The 18,896-nt window shown below is 38.8% G+C and overlaps 1 protein-coding gene across 1 annotated transcript in view; it reads right to left on the bottom strand.

The window, feature by feature from the left end:
- Nucleotides 1-18,896, bottom strand: part of Bmpr2 (bone morphogenetic protein receptor type 2) — a 125,914-nt gene that overhangs the window by 51,168 nt on the left and 55,850 nt on the right. Inside the window, exon 3 of the mRNA XM_021654371.2 lies at nt 17,707-17,877. Within this exon, the coding sequence (XP_021510046.1) occupies nt 17,707-17,877 (171 nt within the window). The remainder of the gene's footprint in view (nt 1-17,706; nt 17,878-18,896) is intronic.

Genomic DNA, 18,896 nt, shown 5'->3' with positions numbered 1-18,896 from the left:
TTTTACCATTTTGTAGTTTATACAGTCTTGTTTCTGGACCTCTGCTGGGCTTGCTGAAGAATGACTGTGTATATTTTTTTCTTATGCTTCTGATAAAGTTTAATTTATAAATTAGGCACAGCAAGAGGTCAACAACAAGAAATAACAAAACAACTTACAAAGATAGAGAGCACTAACATTGTTGACATCACTCTAATCACTGAGGACTAAATAAACAAAATGATGAACTGGGTGTAGGCGCTGGTGATTCACAGCCACCAGTCAGACAAGTGGGACAGCTATCTCGCAACTACAGAGCAAGGAGCATGTCTTCGCTGTTGTTTTTTGCTGTGACAGACACCATGGCCAAAACAATTCTATGTGAAAGAAAGCACTTAATTGAGGACCTGCTTACAGTTTCAAAACACTAATCAGTGACCATCAGACAGGCAAGGTGCTGGAGCAGTACCTGAGAACTTTACATTCTGAGCCACAGACAGCAGGCACTCAGAGAGAGAGGCCTAGTGTGGCCTTTGAAACCTCAAATTCCACTCCCAGTGACACACCTCCTCCAACAAGGCCACACCCTCCAAATCCTTTCCCCACTCTGGGGACGAAGCACTCAAGCGAGCCTCTGGAGCCATTCTCATTCAAATCACCAGAGAACACATGCCCTATGAATATGCTAGAGAAATAGCTATTTCACATTTCACCTGGAATGGTGTTAAATTTAATCACATTATTCGGAACTGTGCACAATTAAAAATTTATGAATTGTTCATTTCTACAATTTTAGAATTTAACATGTTTGAGCCAAGGTTAACTGTAAGCAACTGATACCTCAGAAAGTGGTAAAAAAGAACTACTGTGTTCTGTTTTATAAACACAAAATTTCAGCTGGACATTAGGAGATGGAAGCAAAACAATTGGGAGTTCAAGACAACTGTCATTAATACAGTAAGCCCGAGGCCAGCCTGGGCTACTGAATGAGACTTTTACTCGGAAAGATGTAACAAAAATAAAGAAAATATCTAGGTTTCTCTCACATTAAAAACAAGGGGCATAGTGTTTTGTTTTAAACGTTGGTAAATAAGAGGTAGAAAGCCCAGCGGTGGTGGATGCCCAGTGGGGGTGGTGCTGTCTTCCCACTACTGGAAAGACAGAAACAGGTGGATCTCTGTGAGTTTGGGGTCAGAGTGAGTTCTAGGACAGCCAAGGCTACATTCAGAGAAACACTGTCTCAAAAAACAAAACAAAACAAAAGGTAGAAATATGGCTCAATGGTTAAAATCATTTGTTGCTCTTACAGAGGATTCAGTTCTGTTCCAAGCACCTACAGGGCTCACAGCTGTCAATAACTTCAGTTCTGGGGATCCAATACCCTCTTCTGGCTTTTGAGGGCACCAGGCATACATGTGGGGCACACACATAAGCAAAACATTTCTACACATAAAATAAATAAGTAAATAAGTATCAGCAAATAATGCTCACATTTTATTTTGCTATAGTCAAAACAAAAAGAAAAAGTTGAAACATGAAAGACAGGACAAAAAGAAGAAACACTGAGGTAGCAAGAAGAGTGCTATTTAAGATAGTGACGATTTAAGAAGACAGGAATGGCAGAGACCAAAAGATCATGGTAAACCCTAACTTGAGACACTTTCTCCATGTTAGATTTAGCATTCTATTAGGTATCAAATAAACCATGACTTTTTAGCTCTTTCTGAAATTTGAATTAGGGATCTTTAGTCCTTCCTTCCTTGTTACTTTTAATAGATTTTCTACATCATTGCTGTTGCTGTCCTCTCACCATGCAGCTCTGGTTCCTGAAACTCACTACGTAGGCTAGGCTGTCCTCAGACTCACAGATGCCCACCTACTTTCACCTTGGGTGTTGGGATTAAACGTATGTACTATCACACCTGGCAGAATTAATTTTTTTTTAGAGCAGTGTTAGGTTTATAAAAAATTACCCATAAAGCTCCAAGTTTCCATCCATTACTCTTCATCTTCTCTGTAACTTGTCCTGTAGCTCCCCCATGGGCATGTGCCAGGGCCTACGCTGTGGGCCCTCAGCTGGACTCATATCCTAGTAGATAAGACTTAGCTACTGGACCTTGCAGAGACCAAAGCTCTATGGTAAACTTTCCTGGGGGAGTAGTGCTTTAGAAAAAGAAATGTCAGTGGGGACTACACCAGACCCTGCCTCAAAACATTTTTAGGAAGAAAAAGATGTTTTATTTTCTTTTTTATTCCCAGTGTTTCATAATGCTAAGTAAATACTGTATCACTTGGGCTACAACTCCAGAATCCAGCATGATTTTTTTTTTCATGATTGATCTAGTTCTAAATTGTAGAGGGCTATTCCTCCTAATCTAGAAAGTCTACTGAAGTGTATAAAATTTAACCCTAAAGTACAATCTCTTCTCTTCTTTTGTTGCCTGTTATTTGGGCATCATATCTAAAAATCTGCCGTCAAATTCAGTCATAAAGATTAATTTCACTTGTATATCACACATGTGGACATGCCTAAGAATTCACTATGATGGGGCTGGGGATATCGCCAAGCAGCAGAGTATGGGGAAATGAAGATGCATACCCACTAAAACAGAAAATATTTTATTTTCAAAAGACACCAACATCTCTAGGAACTGAGAGTAGCTCCGGATAGCACTTGTACAAATACGAGAAGTACCGCTACTTGGGGGGTGGGGAAAATTTCGTTCCTGTTGCTGGTGGTTTTAAATATTACATATTTTTTTCCCCACAGAGTAAAAGGTATTTAAATATATAACTGAAAATGAAAAAATAGGAGCATTAAATTCATTAACTCAAAACAGAGAGGGTGAAAAAGTGTTAAGGGACTTTAAAACATGTTAAATACCACACCAATATTTAAATGTCTCAAATTAGAAACATTCCAGGTTATGTCATATGGTCTAAAAACTTGACATCACTAAAAATCTGCCAGGAAAAGTATCTCAATATGTGTACTCGTGTGCGTGCAATAAAAGCTTTTAACTGGAAAACTCATTTTTATTTCTTTAAAGTAACTTTTTAAAAAAAAAAAAAAATTTGTTTTGTTACTGAGGAGACAGCTCAGTGTTTCAGAGCACCAGCTGCTCTTCCAGAAGAATCTAGGTTCAATCCCCAGCACCTACATGGGAGCTCACACTGTCTGTAACAATTCCAGGAGGTCCAACACCCTCACATAGACATACGTGAAAACAAAACACCAATGCACATAAAAACTATTTTTAAAGAGATTTGTTTTATCTTTAATCCTATGTATGTAAGCATGGCTGCTCGTGGGTGAGAGTGCTGGTGCTCCCACAGTACTGGAGTGCAGGCGGCCCGGAGCTGCCTGATGCGGGTTTTGTGGAGAACTCGGCTTCTCCACAAAAGTGGTATGAGCATTTTTTAAATTAAAATTAAAATATAATCACACACACACACACACACACACACACACACACACACACACACACACATATAGGCTTTTACATCATCTCTGCAAACACTAAATAATTCCTTTAATGCCATATGTGTTATATATACCCTACCTGAATTGTCTTATTTCTTTGCCCTAATATACACTCTTTCCCTCTCTCTTAATTTCCTCAGTTAAGTATTCAGGCAAACACAAACAATGCTAAGCATGCTATGTGCAATGGCTGGGCTTTCACAAGCAAATACTTCCTGAGCGCAGAACAGACAAGGACCAGCGGTCTGCCCCATTGGAGCCTGGGATGTTTCTGTTTACAAATCCTGGAGCCAGGCAGGGCTACTACTGGAGGCGGGCTGTCTGCTTCCTTACTACACTAGCTTTTGTGTGGGTCTGTGTCAAAGAAAGAACAACATTGTTCCATGTGCCGCAACCAGCAGGGAGAAGTTTAAATAAAACACAGTAGTGGTTATGTCAGCTGCTTAATCTTTAACCACTCTGCAGAGAAGCAAATGAGGACTTAGATTGTTTCTTCAAGGAATATATTTTTCATAAAAGCAAAGAAGTACAGTTTAAACATCAAAACAATTGATGTTAGAAGGGTTTAATGACTTTCTAAAATAATTTAAGATTGCTAAAATATTTCCATACCAAATCACATAGCTCAGTATTTTCAACAAATGTTTTTATAGGGAATGAATAACATTGACTTAACTAATATGTTTGGAATTGCTTACACAACAACCACAATCAGATCAATGTTTATGTTTAGTATATTCTTTAAAAAATTGAATAGGGGAAGATTTTACATTTCTTTTTATTTTTCAGCAAAGTTTTAATACTGCATGTTTAAGGCCAGTTTTAATTTAACTTGTCTGCTTAAATATTCTGACCTAGCTCTTACATTAAACAAAACAAAAATAACACTAAACAAAAACAAGCTATGGGTTGTTAATTGTCAAGATATTTTATATTTGATTTACAAAATAACAGCAGAAAGATGAAAACACACGGAGAACATAAAGTTAAAACAAAAGAGAAAAATGTCCCAAGAAAGCAGTAAAACAAAACCAAACATCTAATATTTGCCTTCTTTAACTTTCAGCTCCATTATTTGTAGTTTAAACTTTTTTAATGTGTTTTCTGTCAGAGTATGCCTAACTGTATGACTGTGCACCAAGCTCACGCAGGAGCCCACGCAGGTCAGAGGAAGTTGCCAAATCACCTAGGACTGGAGTTGCTAATGCTGTGAGCCACCATGTGGGAGCTGGGACCTGAACCCAGGTCCTCGAGAACAGCTGCTGTCTCTCCAGCCCACACTTTTACTTTTCAAAATTATCTTATTTCTTGACTTTCAGTTACTTAGTTATGATTTCCCCCTTTTTTGTAACTTTCCTTTAAAAATCTAAAATGACAATAAAGGAAATATTCTATAAAACTAAGAATAACAAATATAAATAAATGATTTCATTTCTATGAATGAGATTCTAGAGTAGGAAAATTCATAAGATTACAAAGTCCAAGAGCAGTCACCAAGGATTTGGAGAAATCAAGTAATGCTGAGTTGTTACATAAGTGTAGTTTCAATTTTGCAAGATAAAAAAGATTTTTGGGGACTGATTATATGACAGTGTAAACATACTTAAAAGTGCTAAGCTTTGCACTTAAGATGGTGATTTGTAGGGCTGGAAAGATGGCTCAGAGGTTAACTCTAACATTTTTCAGAAGAGAACTCATTTTAAAAATATTGATTGTATACATATAAAATTCAGGAGTACAAATTTCAGTATTTATAAAGTACTAATACTGTTAGCATTTCATAACATTGTAATTATCTTGTAAGTTGGATCTTGAAATGTTTTACACTCAAAATACTCATTGAAGAGTCGTATTAATAACCCCAGTCCTCAACAATACATACATGTGTGTATATTTTTGCTCTCAGAATTTCCTCATGTGTGTAGGATATAGAAACAAATAGGAATATATAGCTGTATCCTCTTCTTTTTGGAAATACTCAATATTCCCTTGAAGCTTTTCTTGACATACTTTAAAAATCACTCTAAAACTTCATACAATTTCGTTTTCTATTGTGGCAAAGTAAATTAACCTGTTCTCTTCCGATGTACATTCAGTTACTTCTGTTTTGCTATAACAATGCAGCAATAAATTTCATTGTTTCTAATCATTTCAAGTCACAGGCATTTACACTAATGTGATAGCTAAGCTTGGGTGTCAAGCTGACCACATCTGGAATTAACTAAAACCTAAGCAGCTGGGCACAGCTGTGAGGGATTTCCTTGACTGGATTATTGGAGGTAGGAAGGCCCAGCCTAAATCTGGGCTACAATTTCTGCCAGCAGACCACTTAAAAGGACAGGGAAAGATGCTTTGGCTTTTTGCCTGCTTGCCCTCACTGTCACTGGCAAGCTCATCTATCCTGCTGCTGAGATATTACTTTGCTGGTGTTAGAACTTACTTCTTTGGGATTCCAATGTAAACTGAAGACTAGCAGCTCTCTAGGAATTCTCTGGGACTCTAGCACCAAGTAGGAATTGCTGAAGACATCCAAATCTTGTGGACTGAATAACTATTGGATTCTTTGTCCTTCTGCCAGAAGACATTCATCTTAGGTCAGAGCCTGTGAACCATTCTAATAAATCCCCAGACTAATAAAACAAAGGACCAATTCTCAGAACTCTTGAGTTTGGGATTTATTCTCTGGGTGTTTCTTTTTTGCTGCATGGATTAAAGAAAGAATGATATGCAATGTATTCCAATGCTTGTTTGCTTTCCTTCCTTCCTTCCTTCCTTCCTTCCTTCCTTCCTTCCTTCCTTCCTTTCCTTCTTTCAATTTATTTATTATTTATACAGCATTCTGCCTGCATGTGTGCCTGCAAACCAGAAGAGAGCATCTGATCTCATTATAGATGGTTGTGAGACAGCATATGGTTGCTGGAAATTGAACTCAGGACCTTCGAAAGAGCAGCCAGTGCTCTTAATCTCTGAGCTAGCTCTCCAGCCTGTATTCCAATGTTTTCAAAGAATTATCTTTTTTCAAAAAATTATTAATCACAAAGCACATTAATGAATTAGAACCATCACTGTATGAATAATACCAATCATACTCTGGGAGCTCTTCTTATGATAATGTGAATATGTGTCCCCCAGAAGCTGTAATCACATGGACTGTCTTTCTGTGGTATCATTAAATAACTTCAATACTTGAAAGCCATGTCAGTATCATGCCCTCTGTCACACAGCTAATCATTTTCTATTTATTAATATGGAATAACTTCTAAATGGGTAACAACTTAAAAAATATTGTCTTGGGTGCTTAGACTTCCAAATATTTAGGCAGTTGAATTAGCTCAGGCTATTATAATATACCTGGTATAACAGTTAAGAGGGTTGATTTATTTCTTTACAAGTTACACAAATAAAAATCTTGAGAAATTTTGATCAAATATTTGAAGCTGTCAAAGAATTTTCTAACATCCCATGCTGTTTTTCTTGTGAGGGGTACTGACCTAGAATCATGCATGAGGTGGGAAGGAAGGATGCTGGGAAAGCAGGAAGTCCATGACAACATCCTAAGGATGTTTGTATATACAATTAGAAAGACTTATCACTGGAGTCAAGGTATGAAAGACAAATGTTCCTAAATGAAGGCACCGTGAGCAGGAAAAGGATGAGCAGGAGGCTGAAGGACTGTGGCATCGTGGGCTGGGGCTGTGATACTGGGACAGTAATTCAAGCTGTGCCCTTCTGGTGTACTAAAGTTGGAATGCAAAAGTCCTGTGTCTTCTAGACTGTCTTGTAGAAGACACTAAAGCTTCCAGATATCTTTGTGAGACAGATTTTTCCCCTAGTCTACCAAATGCTGAATCAGCAGAGGCTTGCAATGATTCACCTACCTGATAAGTGTAGAGAGGATGTACAGTAAACATTTTGTACATATGAAGGATGGCAGGGGTAGTTTTAGAATGTGGTGACGTCCTGGGCATGGCAACGAGATTGTACATTGGTCAACCTTCTCCACCCACACATTAACTTTCTTGGTGGTCTGGTTCTACGATGAGGCTCTGGACTGAAAGCTCTAGCTAAATGTTTTCTCTAGCCCAGTGGTCTTCCAAGTGTGGTCCCTGGAAGACCATCAACACTGCCTAGGAAGTTGTTAGAGATACAAATCAGAAAACCAAGGGTGGAGTCAGCAGTTTGTCTTTAAATTGCTCTGAAAGATTCTGATTAGGTTAAGGTTTAACTGTGGCTTCAGCGTGATCTATCTCCTCCGAAATTCATGTTACAATTTAATCTCTACAACCAAGCATGGTGAATATGTCTTTAATCCCAGCACTTGGGAGGCAGAGATGGATAGATCATTATGAGTCTACACAGAAAGTTCTAGGCTAGCCAGTACTACATAGTGAATGAGACACTGCCTTAAAACAAAGAAACCCTTGTAATAAATAATTGTAATAAAGAAAAACAAACAAACCCACAACATAAAACAGTACATTTGTTCTTCACTATAAGATATCATTAGGTGACAGGACCAGATACAATCTTTAAGATTGTTAAGGGCCTGAATTCATAAGTAGATAAATTCATTAATGGGTCAGTGGAGTTAATAAGACATCTCAGGTATGGGTCTGCCATATAAACATGAATAAGTCTTTCACAAGCTCTCTCATCTCTTACCCTGAGGAGGCCTACCCAGCCCAGGAAGCTACAGCAAGAAGACCATCACAAGGTGTGACCCTGTGAACGGAGACCAAAGCTGTGAGTCAAAATAAGCTTTGTAAGCTCAGCAGTTTACACTGACATGTTTGAAGAACAGAGAGTGGAGTAAGATCCATTATTATTCATGTCTTAGTAACTACTGTTCCTCATTTAATAATTTCTGCCACTTTTGACACTGGTTAGGTAGGTTAGGACTCTGTTCTCCTAAGCTGAAACTTAACCTATAGGAAATCCAATTTAATTACAGTTGAATCAAAGACAACTAAAAACTCTTTAGAAGTAGAACATGTGACTTTAGCCTTTCCATGATTTGTGATAGTCAGGCAACCTAAAAAATTATTGTTTCAGGGAGAGAGAGGCAGGTAGATCTCTTTGAGTTCGAGGCTAGCCTGATTATACAAAGAGAGTCCAGGGCAGCCAAGGCTACACTGTCTTAAAAAAAATGAAAAAAAAAATTTCTTTAAGTTCACCTTATTATAGTCTTAAAGTATAACAATCATTTATTATCAAAATAAAACTTAGTTATTGACTCTCCCAAGGAACTTATGATGCTTAAATTCTTGCTGGTATTTGTTCTGAAGCATGAATCAAAGATTATAAAAACATCTCAAGTTTTTGTCTACAAATAATTTCCTTAGGGATGGTCTTTATGTTTCTTTTTTGTTTGTTTGGTTGGTTGGTTTTGATTTTCTGAGACAGGGTTTCTCTGTGTAGTCTTGGCTGTCCTGGCATTGTAGACCAGGCTGGCCTTGAACTCATAGAGATCTGCCTGCCTCTGCCTCCCTGAGTGCTGTGATTACAGGCGAGCATCATGGTGCTCAGATTTTCTTCTTATTTTTTAAATATGAGCATCAGTGATGTGTTAAATGACTAGTTATTGCTGAGCCATCTCTAAGTAGATTTTTGAGACTGACTGCTTTAAGTGGGGCTTAATCCACCCTCCTAGCAGGAACATGGAAGACAATGGTGGTGATTTGAATGATGGTGGCCCAGTTCAAGAGGCATCAGAGGAGAATAAAATTAGTATGTGGCCAAGAGATTGATCTTGTGATAACTCTGACAAAGAATGTGGCTGCTTTCTGCCCTTGTTCAAAAAAAATCTGTCTGAGGCTAAACTTAAGTTATGGATTAGCAGCTTTGGCAGAGGAACTTTCTAGACAGCCTATGACTGACTGCTTAGTTGTTACTGGCCAAGGTTATGCAGATCTATAATGAAAGGGAGCAAGCTGAGCAAGAAACAATACAAAATGTACAGTTTGAGGAGAATAGGGGCACTAGGGAATGTAAAGGAGCTAAGTCATGTGTTTGAGGAGATAAACAGATTAAAGGAAAGCATAATGCTAAAAGGAATAAAGGAAGTGGTAACCTCGGGGCAAGAAAGCCCTACCCAGGTAAGCTTCCAATTTGTGTAAAGGAATTAAAGAAAAGTGCAGAGCTAGGTGCAACCATGCATGCCTTTAATCCCAGCACTCACGAGACAGGGGCAGGCAGAAGGAATTTCAGATGTCAAGACTGGCAGTGAAGAAAACCATCAAAAACAGAAAGCTGCTGAAAATGTATCAGAATGAGTAGGCCATGTTCCAGAACTTGGTAGCTTTGGCAACATGGCTCAGGCTTTCGAGTCAGGGGTAGAACTGAGGGGTTATGGACTCTCCCTCTGTGACTAAAGAGAACCACTGAGGCCAGGTGTGTGGCAGGGGTGTCCCTGCATGGAAGCCCAGAGAGACCATTGTGTGAAGCTGTGAAGGTGAAGCCTGGATTGCTTGGAGCCCCCAAGATGTTAGAAATGTGAGAACCATGAGATACCTGCTGAGGAAAAGCTGCTAACAGGGAGTGGAAGCAGCCTGGGAGAAAAAATGTGTTACAGTCATAAAGCTGAAAGGAGCTGGAGATCTCAAGAGTGTTTGTTTGCCATCAGTTATGAAGGGGCAGAGTCTGGAGTTTGCCCTGCTGGTTTTCAGTATTGCTTTGGTCTAGTGTTTTCTCACTATGCTCCTTTTTCTCCCTTTTGGAACGGTAATGTATATCCTGTGCCATTGTATGTTGGAAGTATGTGATCTGCTTTTTCGTTTTGATTTTACAGGCATTACACTTAAGAGATTGCCATGAGTCTCTGAAGAGACTTTGGACTTTTAAACAGTGCTGATACTGCAACAGATTATGGGGACTTTTGAAGTCGGAATAAATGCATCTTGCATTATGTACAATATAGCTACAAACCTATGGGTGCCAGGGAGTGGAATGCCAAGAGATCCCATTACAGATGGTTGTAAGCAGACATGTGGTTACTGGGAATTGAACTCAGGATCTCAGGAAGAGAAGTCAGTGTTCTTAACTGCTGAACCATATCACAAGCCCCATTCTTAATTTAAAGTAATCATTTTCCTAAAATATGCATGCAACTTTTTGTTCTCCTTTTTACTTTTAATAAATAGAAAATGTATACTGTTTCTTGAGCCATCCTCATTTCCCATTTTCCTTTTAATTAATGCCCTTACAGAAACACTGAAAACTGAGGCATTATAAAATTGTAGTATCTCAAAGCTGACGTGTAGCCCCTTGCCAGTACTGGCTTCTCAACTGCAGTCTTGCTTATCTAGCTTGGTGTGAGATGAAGACATTTGCTGCCAGATGCAAGAAATTATAATTTTTAATCTTAACACAGAATAAAATTACAATGTTATTTCCTAAACCTGGGTTTAGATGCAATTCAATCTTTGTTTCTCATTGTTTGGCCCAACTTCAAAGTAAAAAATAATGAAAGTAAAAGAATTCTACGTTTATATCCTGATATTCACACAAGAACTGCCAAGGTTCAACAGAATGAATTAATTTTATTTAATTAAATATATGTGTAAAGTTTTTTTGCCTGCTTTTCTACTGACTTAATTATCTTGTTCATATAGTTAGGGAGGGTAATTATAGCAATTCCAGATAGCTTATCATGAAAATGCTCTAATAATAAGTTTCTAAAAATTATAATAATTAAATACGCTTCTTTCTTTAAAAAAAAGATTCATTTATTATTTGTACAATGTTCTGCCTGCCTGTGTGCATGCATACCAGAAAAAAAGACAAGATCTCATTATAGATGGTTATGAGCCACCATGTGATTGCTAAGATTTGAACTCAGGACCTTTTGAAGAGCAGCCAATGCTCCTAACCTCTGAGCCATCTCTCCAGCCCTATATATGCTTCTTTCAAACTATGAATTTACAGATACCTGAAAATTTCTTAAAGGTATAACAAGGTAAATAAATACTATAAATATAAATTCAATCACTTAAAAACTGTGTGTGTTCATAAGTGCAAATGCCTACAGCGGCCAGAGGCATTAGCTCTCCTGGAGCTCCAGCTACAGTGGATGTGTTTGTGCGTTTGTGAGTGTTGAGGCCACAGATTGGTCTGATGTTGAATCAGATCTCTTCCCTTTTCACTTCCTCGTTTACTTTCTGAGGCAGAGTCTCTTCACTGAACCTGAAGCGCACGTATTTGGTGATCCCTGGGATACGGCTCTGCCTCCTTACCTCCCTGTCTTTAAATTTTGGAATAATACATGCATTTCACTACCTCTGGCTTTTATGTTGATGCTGGGGATCCAAACTCAGGTCTTCATGTTTGTACAACAAGCACAGTAAGGTGCTTATGCCTTCTTTATCAGCCTCCTTCTCCAGCTTCACTTGGTCTTATAGGACACTAACATTTTAAGTTTGGAAAGTTGGCTCAGTACGTAAGAGCACTTGCTGCTCTTGTAGATTACCTGGGTTCAGTTCTCAGTACCTACATGACGGATTGTAACCAGCCAAAATTCCAGTTCTTCTTCTGACCTCTTCTCCAGGCATGCTTGTGGTGTACACACATACATGTAGGCAAAACATCATACAAGGGCTAGAGAGATGGCTCAGAGGTTAAGAGCATTGTCTGCTCTTCCAAAGGTCCTGAGTTCAATTCCCAGCAACCACATGGTGGCTCACAATCATATATAATGTGATCTGGTGCCCTCTTCTCGTATGTAGACAGAATACTGTATAACTAATAAACAAACAAACAGACAAACAACCTCCACCCATACAAAAAATAAAATGGGTAAATCTAAAAAGTAAAAACAAACAAACAAACGAGTCCCCACCCCTTTTGTAACACGAGCTCTCCTAATTTGGAGTTTGTCTGATGTTTTGTCATGACTGGATTCAGGTTATGAACTCATGGCTGAAATACAATGATGCTGTACCCATTTCTTTGTATCACAATGTTCATTTGCCATTCATTAACATGGTAATTTTGATGACTTGGACAAGGTACTTTTCTAATTTCTTCACTTACAATTACTACTTTTTAATTCTGCCACTCTCCTGGAACAGGATCTTATGTGGCTCAAGCTGGCTTCAAACTGGCTAAATTCGGATTCTCCCCCTTAACTTCCCTAAGGGTGGAAATATAGGCATCTACCACCACAGGCACTGCGGTGGTCTGAGTAAGAATGGAAATCCATAAGCACATACAGGTGTGGCCTTGTTGGAGGGCATGGGGTTGAGGTTTCAAAAGCCTACACCAGGCCCAGTCTGGCTCTCCTGATACTTGCCACTCAGGATGATCAGGATATAGCTCTCAGCTACTGCCCCAATGCCATGTATGTGCGTTGCTAACCACCATGATGATACTGGACCAAACCTGTGTAACTGTAAGCAAGCCCCAATTAAAAGCTTTCTTTTAAAATAAGAGTTGCAACAGAACAGTGACTGTGGTATCCACCCTGAATTGGTTTCTCTCCCTCTCTCTCTCCTCCCCCTCCTCTACTTTCTTCCTCCCTCTCTTCTTTCTTATTATAATCCAATAGGCAAGTAATCTACCCCATTAAGCTATGTCCCAAATCCTAATTACTAATTTTCCCTTCACAATTAAGTTGGAGACACTTTAAAACCACACAAATGTCCGGGCTCCTCATTGAAACTGCTCTCAGAGATTTATGATCCTCTTTGATAGCTCCTTCCTGTCCTGTGTGATAGAAGTTGAATGATCACTGGCCAATTCCAACACTCCTGTATTTATCAGTTAGCACTTGACATATTACTCATGAGTTTCATTTCCTTCAAAAGGTTTACAATTCATTATTATACTTAGTTATTTGTGCACTCAAACTGCCCTAGTTTAGGCTAGTAGGGGGTTCTACAAAACTGGCTCCTGGATCTTTTTATTTTTTAATTCATTCAGCTTTTTATTCTTTGTGAATTTCACACCATATACCCCCAATCCCACTCATCTCCTTTTCCCTTTGTATCACCCCTCCACGTTTGCAACCTTCCCCCAAAAGGGAAAAAAAAAAAAAATCTTGTTGTAGAAACTGTAGTATGTCACAGTGTGTCTCACTTTTGCCCATATATCTTCACTTGCAAATGTTCATTACAATGAGTCACTGGTTGACTCTAGGCCTCTGGCTTTTGCTACACTATCGATCTGGATCCTCACTGGGGCTCCTCTTGGATAGCCTGTTGCTACCGTGTGCCCTGGAGATCCTGCAGCTTTGGATCCTCAGGACCAGGCCCCTCACCCACTGCAGCAGTTCACAGATGAGGTAGATGTTGGGGTGGGCCAGCTCATAGCGCTGGATCTGGGCCTGGGTGGCAGCTGAGTTGGTCAGCCCACCAGCTCTGCCTCAGCTAGCTCACTCAGCGCTACAGCCCGCAAGGGACATGGCTTCTGCATCTTTAAGGTGAGTCTCCATCACATTTTTGGGTACTGATTATTTTCTAGCATAAAGTATTTCAGGTCAGGCCTGGCCTCATTTTGTTCCTATTCTAGAATAAGTATTTTCTCAAAGAGCAATAATTTCTTTTAGTAGAGAACACTATTACAGACTAAGAGCTAGGCATAATGCATGCTTATTACTATTGGAATACTTCTGCTTTTTTTTTTCCTTTTTTCATGAAGAAATACAGCCTAAGTGTAGAGAGCTTTCTCCTTTAGCCTGAGGTTCAGAGTTTGAGCTAGTATTGCAAAGCAAAAAGAAAAAGGAAGAAATAGAGGAATATGTATATGCCTTAGTTACTTTTCTATTGCTTTGAAAAGACTCCATGACCAAGGAAGGCAACTTATAAAAGAGTTTACTGGGGGCTTGCTTACAGTTTCACATGGCTAGTCCATGGTCATTGTGGTGGGAAGCATGGCAGCAGGCAGGCAAGCATGGCACGAGAGAGCAGTAGCTGACAGCTTCCATCTGATCCACAAGCACAGGGCCAAGGGAGAGCTAACTGGGAAGGGGTGGGCTTTTGGAATCGTACAGACCACCCATGACACACCTCCTCCAATAACACTTCATCTCTTAGTCCTTCCTAGTTACACCAACTAAAAACCAAGCATTCAAACGTAAGAGCCATTCTCATTCAAACCACACATTCCACTCCCTGACCATATTATGGCCACACAATAATAATGCAAAATGCACTTTCTTCAACTTAAAAAGTCCCCATAATCTTCTATCTCAAAACCGTTTAATGGAAGTCCAAAGTATGTTCTGATATTCAAGGCAATTTCTTAATTGCAACCCCTTGTAAAATCAAATAGCAAATTAAATACTTTTTATAATTTATTTAATGTTTATGTGCGTTTAGTGTCAGATCCCTTGGAATGGGCATTAGAAACAGTTGTGAGCTGCCATGTGGGTGCTGGGAATTGAACCCTGGTCCTTTGGAAGAGCAACAACGCTCTTAACCACTGAGCCATCTCTCCAGCCCTGCAAATGAAATACTTTCAATATAAAATGACATTAACTATGTATTATCATTCCAAAAGGAAGGAATGGGGGCACAGTGAGGAAGTACTGGACAAAAGCAAGACCCAAACCTAGCAGGGCAGACTCCAAATCCTATAACTCCATATCTTTTTTGTTTTTTGTATTTTGTTTGGGGCATTTTGGGGGGCAGGGAGGCTTTTTTTTTTTTTCCTTTTTTTTTTTTTTTCCGAGACAAGGTTTCTCTATGTAGCCTTGGCTGTCCTGGACTCAATTTGTAGACCAGGCTGACCTGGAACTCACAGAGATCCTCCTGCCTCCACCTCCCTGAGTGCTGGGATTACAGGCGAGTGCTACCACGCCCAGCTCTAACCACAAATCTTAAGACAGAGGACTTACATGGCTCTCAGTTTTACAGCTTTGCTAAATGTAACATATTTCTCTGTCTAGGGCTGGTTCCATTTTGCCTGCATCTCTCCTTCACATGTAACCCATGGCTCTGGCCTCACAAACACAATCCAGGTTTCACTTTCACAGCTTCATTCCATGGCCTCTCTGAGACTCCATGAAATGACATACATGCCATATGCCTGGCCTCAGTGGCTTTCCTTAACTGAGAGGAAGATTCTATAATCCCTTTACTTCTGGTATCCTTTGTGACTCTAAACCCAGAACCTTTGATAGTAGCTGCCTACTTCTGCAGCCAGCTTGATACTGAACCTGGGTCCCTCCCTGAATTGCATTTGTATATGTTTTGATTTATTGTTTCTCTTTAGGAACAGATCATTTCTTAGGACTTTTCCTATTTGGTTCTTTTTGCACGGCTCACTTATTTTCATCGTAGATATGAATAACAGTGATCACTAATAACACAACAGAGTCAATATTAGGCTGTCTTGAAATCTCCTTTGCCAATGAAAGTAGTCCCAAACTCTTCAATTTAGCTTCAGATAGATTCTTAGGACAAGAGCAAAAAGCAGCCACATTCTTTGCCAAAATATCACAAGAACAGACTCTAGCCTAGTTGCTATATTGTTGCCCTCTGAAACCTGCTGAGTTGGTTCTCCAGAGCCCATATTACTCTCAGAACCACAGTCTTCCAAGTTCCTACTAGTATGGCCACACTTATAGCATTCAAACATTCTCCTCATCCAAAGTCTAACACATTTCTCCAAAAAATTAGCATGGACAGGCCTGTCACAGAAATAACCCACTCCGTTGTTACTTTTCTATTGCTGTGAAAAGACATCAGACCAAGGTAACTTATAAAAGAAAAGTTTACTGGGGACCATCATGGTGGGGAGCATGGAAACAGGCAGGCTGAGAGCTTACATCTGATACAGACACAAGCATGAGGCAAAGAGAGAAGGCTAACTAGGAATGGTGTGGGATTTTGAAACCTCAAAACCCACCCCCCATGACACACCTCCTCCAACAAAGCCACACCTCCTAATCCTTCCCAGATTGTTCCACCAACTGGAAACCAAACACACAAACATGTAAGCCCATGGGGCCAGGCTCATTCAAACCACAATACATATGAATAAATTTTTATATACATTAACTATATGCATATATATTATATATGACTACATACACATACATATAATACATGTAATGCATGTATGGCTATTTTTAAGTCCCAAGTCTACATCAATAACATGTATTGCAAGTTTCAATTACTTGGTCTTATTTTCTCCCTCTATTCAATAGTTACATGTATATCCACTATGAAGGATTCTGTTGCTAATGTTCATTTTATTTGGTTGGCTTTTTGTTTTATTTTGGATTTTAGTTTTCATTTGAGACAGGGTTTCACCATGGAGTTCTGGCTGGCCTAGAACTTGCTATGCAGACAAAGCTAGACTCAAAATTCACATAGATCCACCTGCATCTGGTTCTGAGTGCTGGGCTTAAAGGCAATGTGCTGCCATGGTGACTGTCATCTGCTACTTGATTTCCCACACTAAACTTGAACACATGACCTCAAATGACCCTCCTCCCTTGGCCTCCAGAATAAGTGGGACTACAGGCACAGGCCAAACTACAGCTATACTTTTCATTTCCTTTTAATTCATTTTTTTGCTATTATTGTTTTGTTTTTCAGACAGGCTCTCACTGTATAGCCCTGGCTGGCCTAGAACTTGCTATGTAAGCCAGGTTGGCCTCAAACTCACAGAGATCTGGTTTGACCTACCAAGTGCCAGGATGCAGCCATCACACCCAGTTTGTATTTTTTATTTTTATTTTTTAGTATCACCAAATTCCCTTCCTTAAGACAGCTTTTGTTTGTTTTAAATTTTAATTATTATCTATTTATACAGCGTTTTGTCTGCATGTGTGCCTGTACACCAGAAGAGGGCACCAGATCTCACTATAGATGGTTATGAGCCACCATGTGGTTGCTGGGAATTGAACTCAGTACACCTCTGAGCCATCTCTCCAGCCCCCAGTTTTGGGTGTTTGTTTGTTGAGACATGCTCTTGTTATGTAATTCACATTGGCCAAGTACATAACAGGTTGCTCAGGTTGGCTTTGAACTTGCAATCCTACTGCCTCAGCCTCTGGAGTTCGGGGATTACAAGCACACACTACCATGCCGGACAAAAGAAAAACTGTATCTTGATTCAGATTTAAGTGATATACTGATGTTTTGCTTGTGCTGGGAAAAATCACACTGGAGATCTTTGATAAAATTTTACAACGCTGGAACTCTTCCTCTCACTTCTATTAACCTTGAATGTTTATCTGTTTTATAATTTGAAAACTTCTAGAACAAGGAATTATTAAAGAAGTTACTGTAAATACTTACTAAGTGGTGTTGTATCAGGAGGTGGAAAATTCTCAGTGAAGTTGACATTACATAAATCTGTACTACAGCAGCAGAAACGGTATGTTCCATTCTGAATTGAGGGTGGGGTGGTAGTTACTACGCATTCTTCATAGTGACACTCTTGGGGATCACCAATGTGAGACCAACATCCTACAAATCAATATTAAAGTAAGTTTGGAAACAATACAGTAAGTAAAACAAAAAACTATGAAATAATTGCAGTAATATAAAACTAAGTGATATATAAGTCATAAAAAAACCTGAATAAAACTGGTCACAGATTCAAATGACATTTCATGGGGGGAAAAAACAACCAACAACATAGTTATGATTAACTGAACCATTACTGTAAGAATTATTAAAGACACAGTAAAGTACCACTATTTTAGATTTAAGTTGTCCTATTTTTTTAAAATAATGATATGCAAACATAACTCTCATATGATTCTGTAATAAATGTCTGTATGATAATAATTCTGGAAAAACATATAGCAATCTAATGTAAAGTCTTTAAAATAATCATACATTTTATGATCCATTAATTCTACATTAGAGAATCTACTTTAAAAAATAAGAAAAATAAATAAATAAACATTCAGATAGAACTTTTACATGTGTTCAAAGTTTTTCACTGTCTGTCAGTGAAAACTTTAAATAACATAGTATCCAAAGCATACAAGTAAACTTAATATAAACACATACATAGTAAAATCAGGTGCTGAGGTTCAAGTGTCTCCAGAAATTATTTACAATACCATGGGGGAAAAAGCATGGATATACCATTATCCTAATTCTCAAAGAAGATTGGTACACATTAAAGCACATGCAAAATATACCTAAAGGAAACAAATCAATATAAAAATAATACTCTTTTAAGAGGACTGAGATGTAGACTGTGGCTTTTCTGAATAGCTTTCCGGTTCTTGGTTTACCCCCGCCCCCCAAACTTCCTTCACATATATTAACTTATAAAGAGAAAGATGTAATTAAAATACACTAAAAGGCAAGGCTTTGTGGATCATGCCTTTAGTCTCTCTCTCTCTCTCAGCACTTGGCAGGCAAAGAAATGTAGATCTCTGTGAGTTCCAGGCCAGCCTGGTCTACATAGTATGGTCTTACCTTAGTCAGTCAATCAATTATACAAACAAGTTACACTAAAAGTAAAATTT

Source organism: Meriones unguiculatus, chromosome 15 (assembly GCF_030254825.1).
Source record: "Meriones unguiculatus strain TT.TT164.6M chromosome 15, Bangor_MerUng_6.1, whole genome shotgun sequence".
NCBI classification, from domain to species: domain Eukaryota; kingdom Metazoa; phylum Chordata; class Mammalia; order Rodentia; family Muridae; genus Meriones; species Meriones unguiculatus.
The sequence above is the reverse complement of the archived record's forward strand: the minus strand, read 5'-3'. Positions and strand labels throughout refer to the sequence as shown.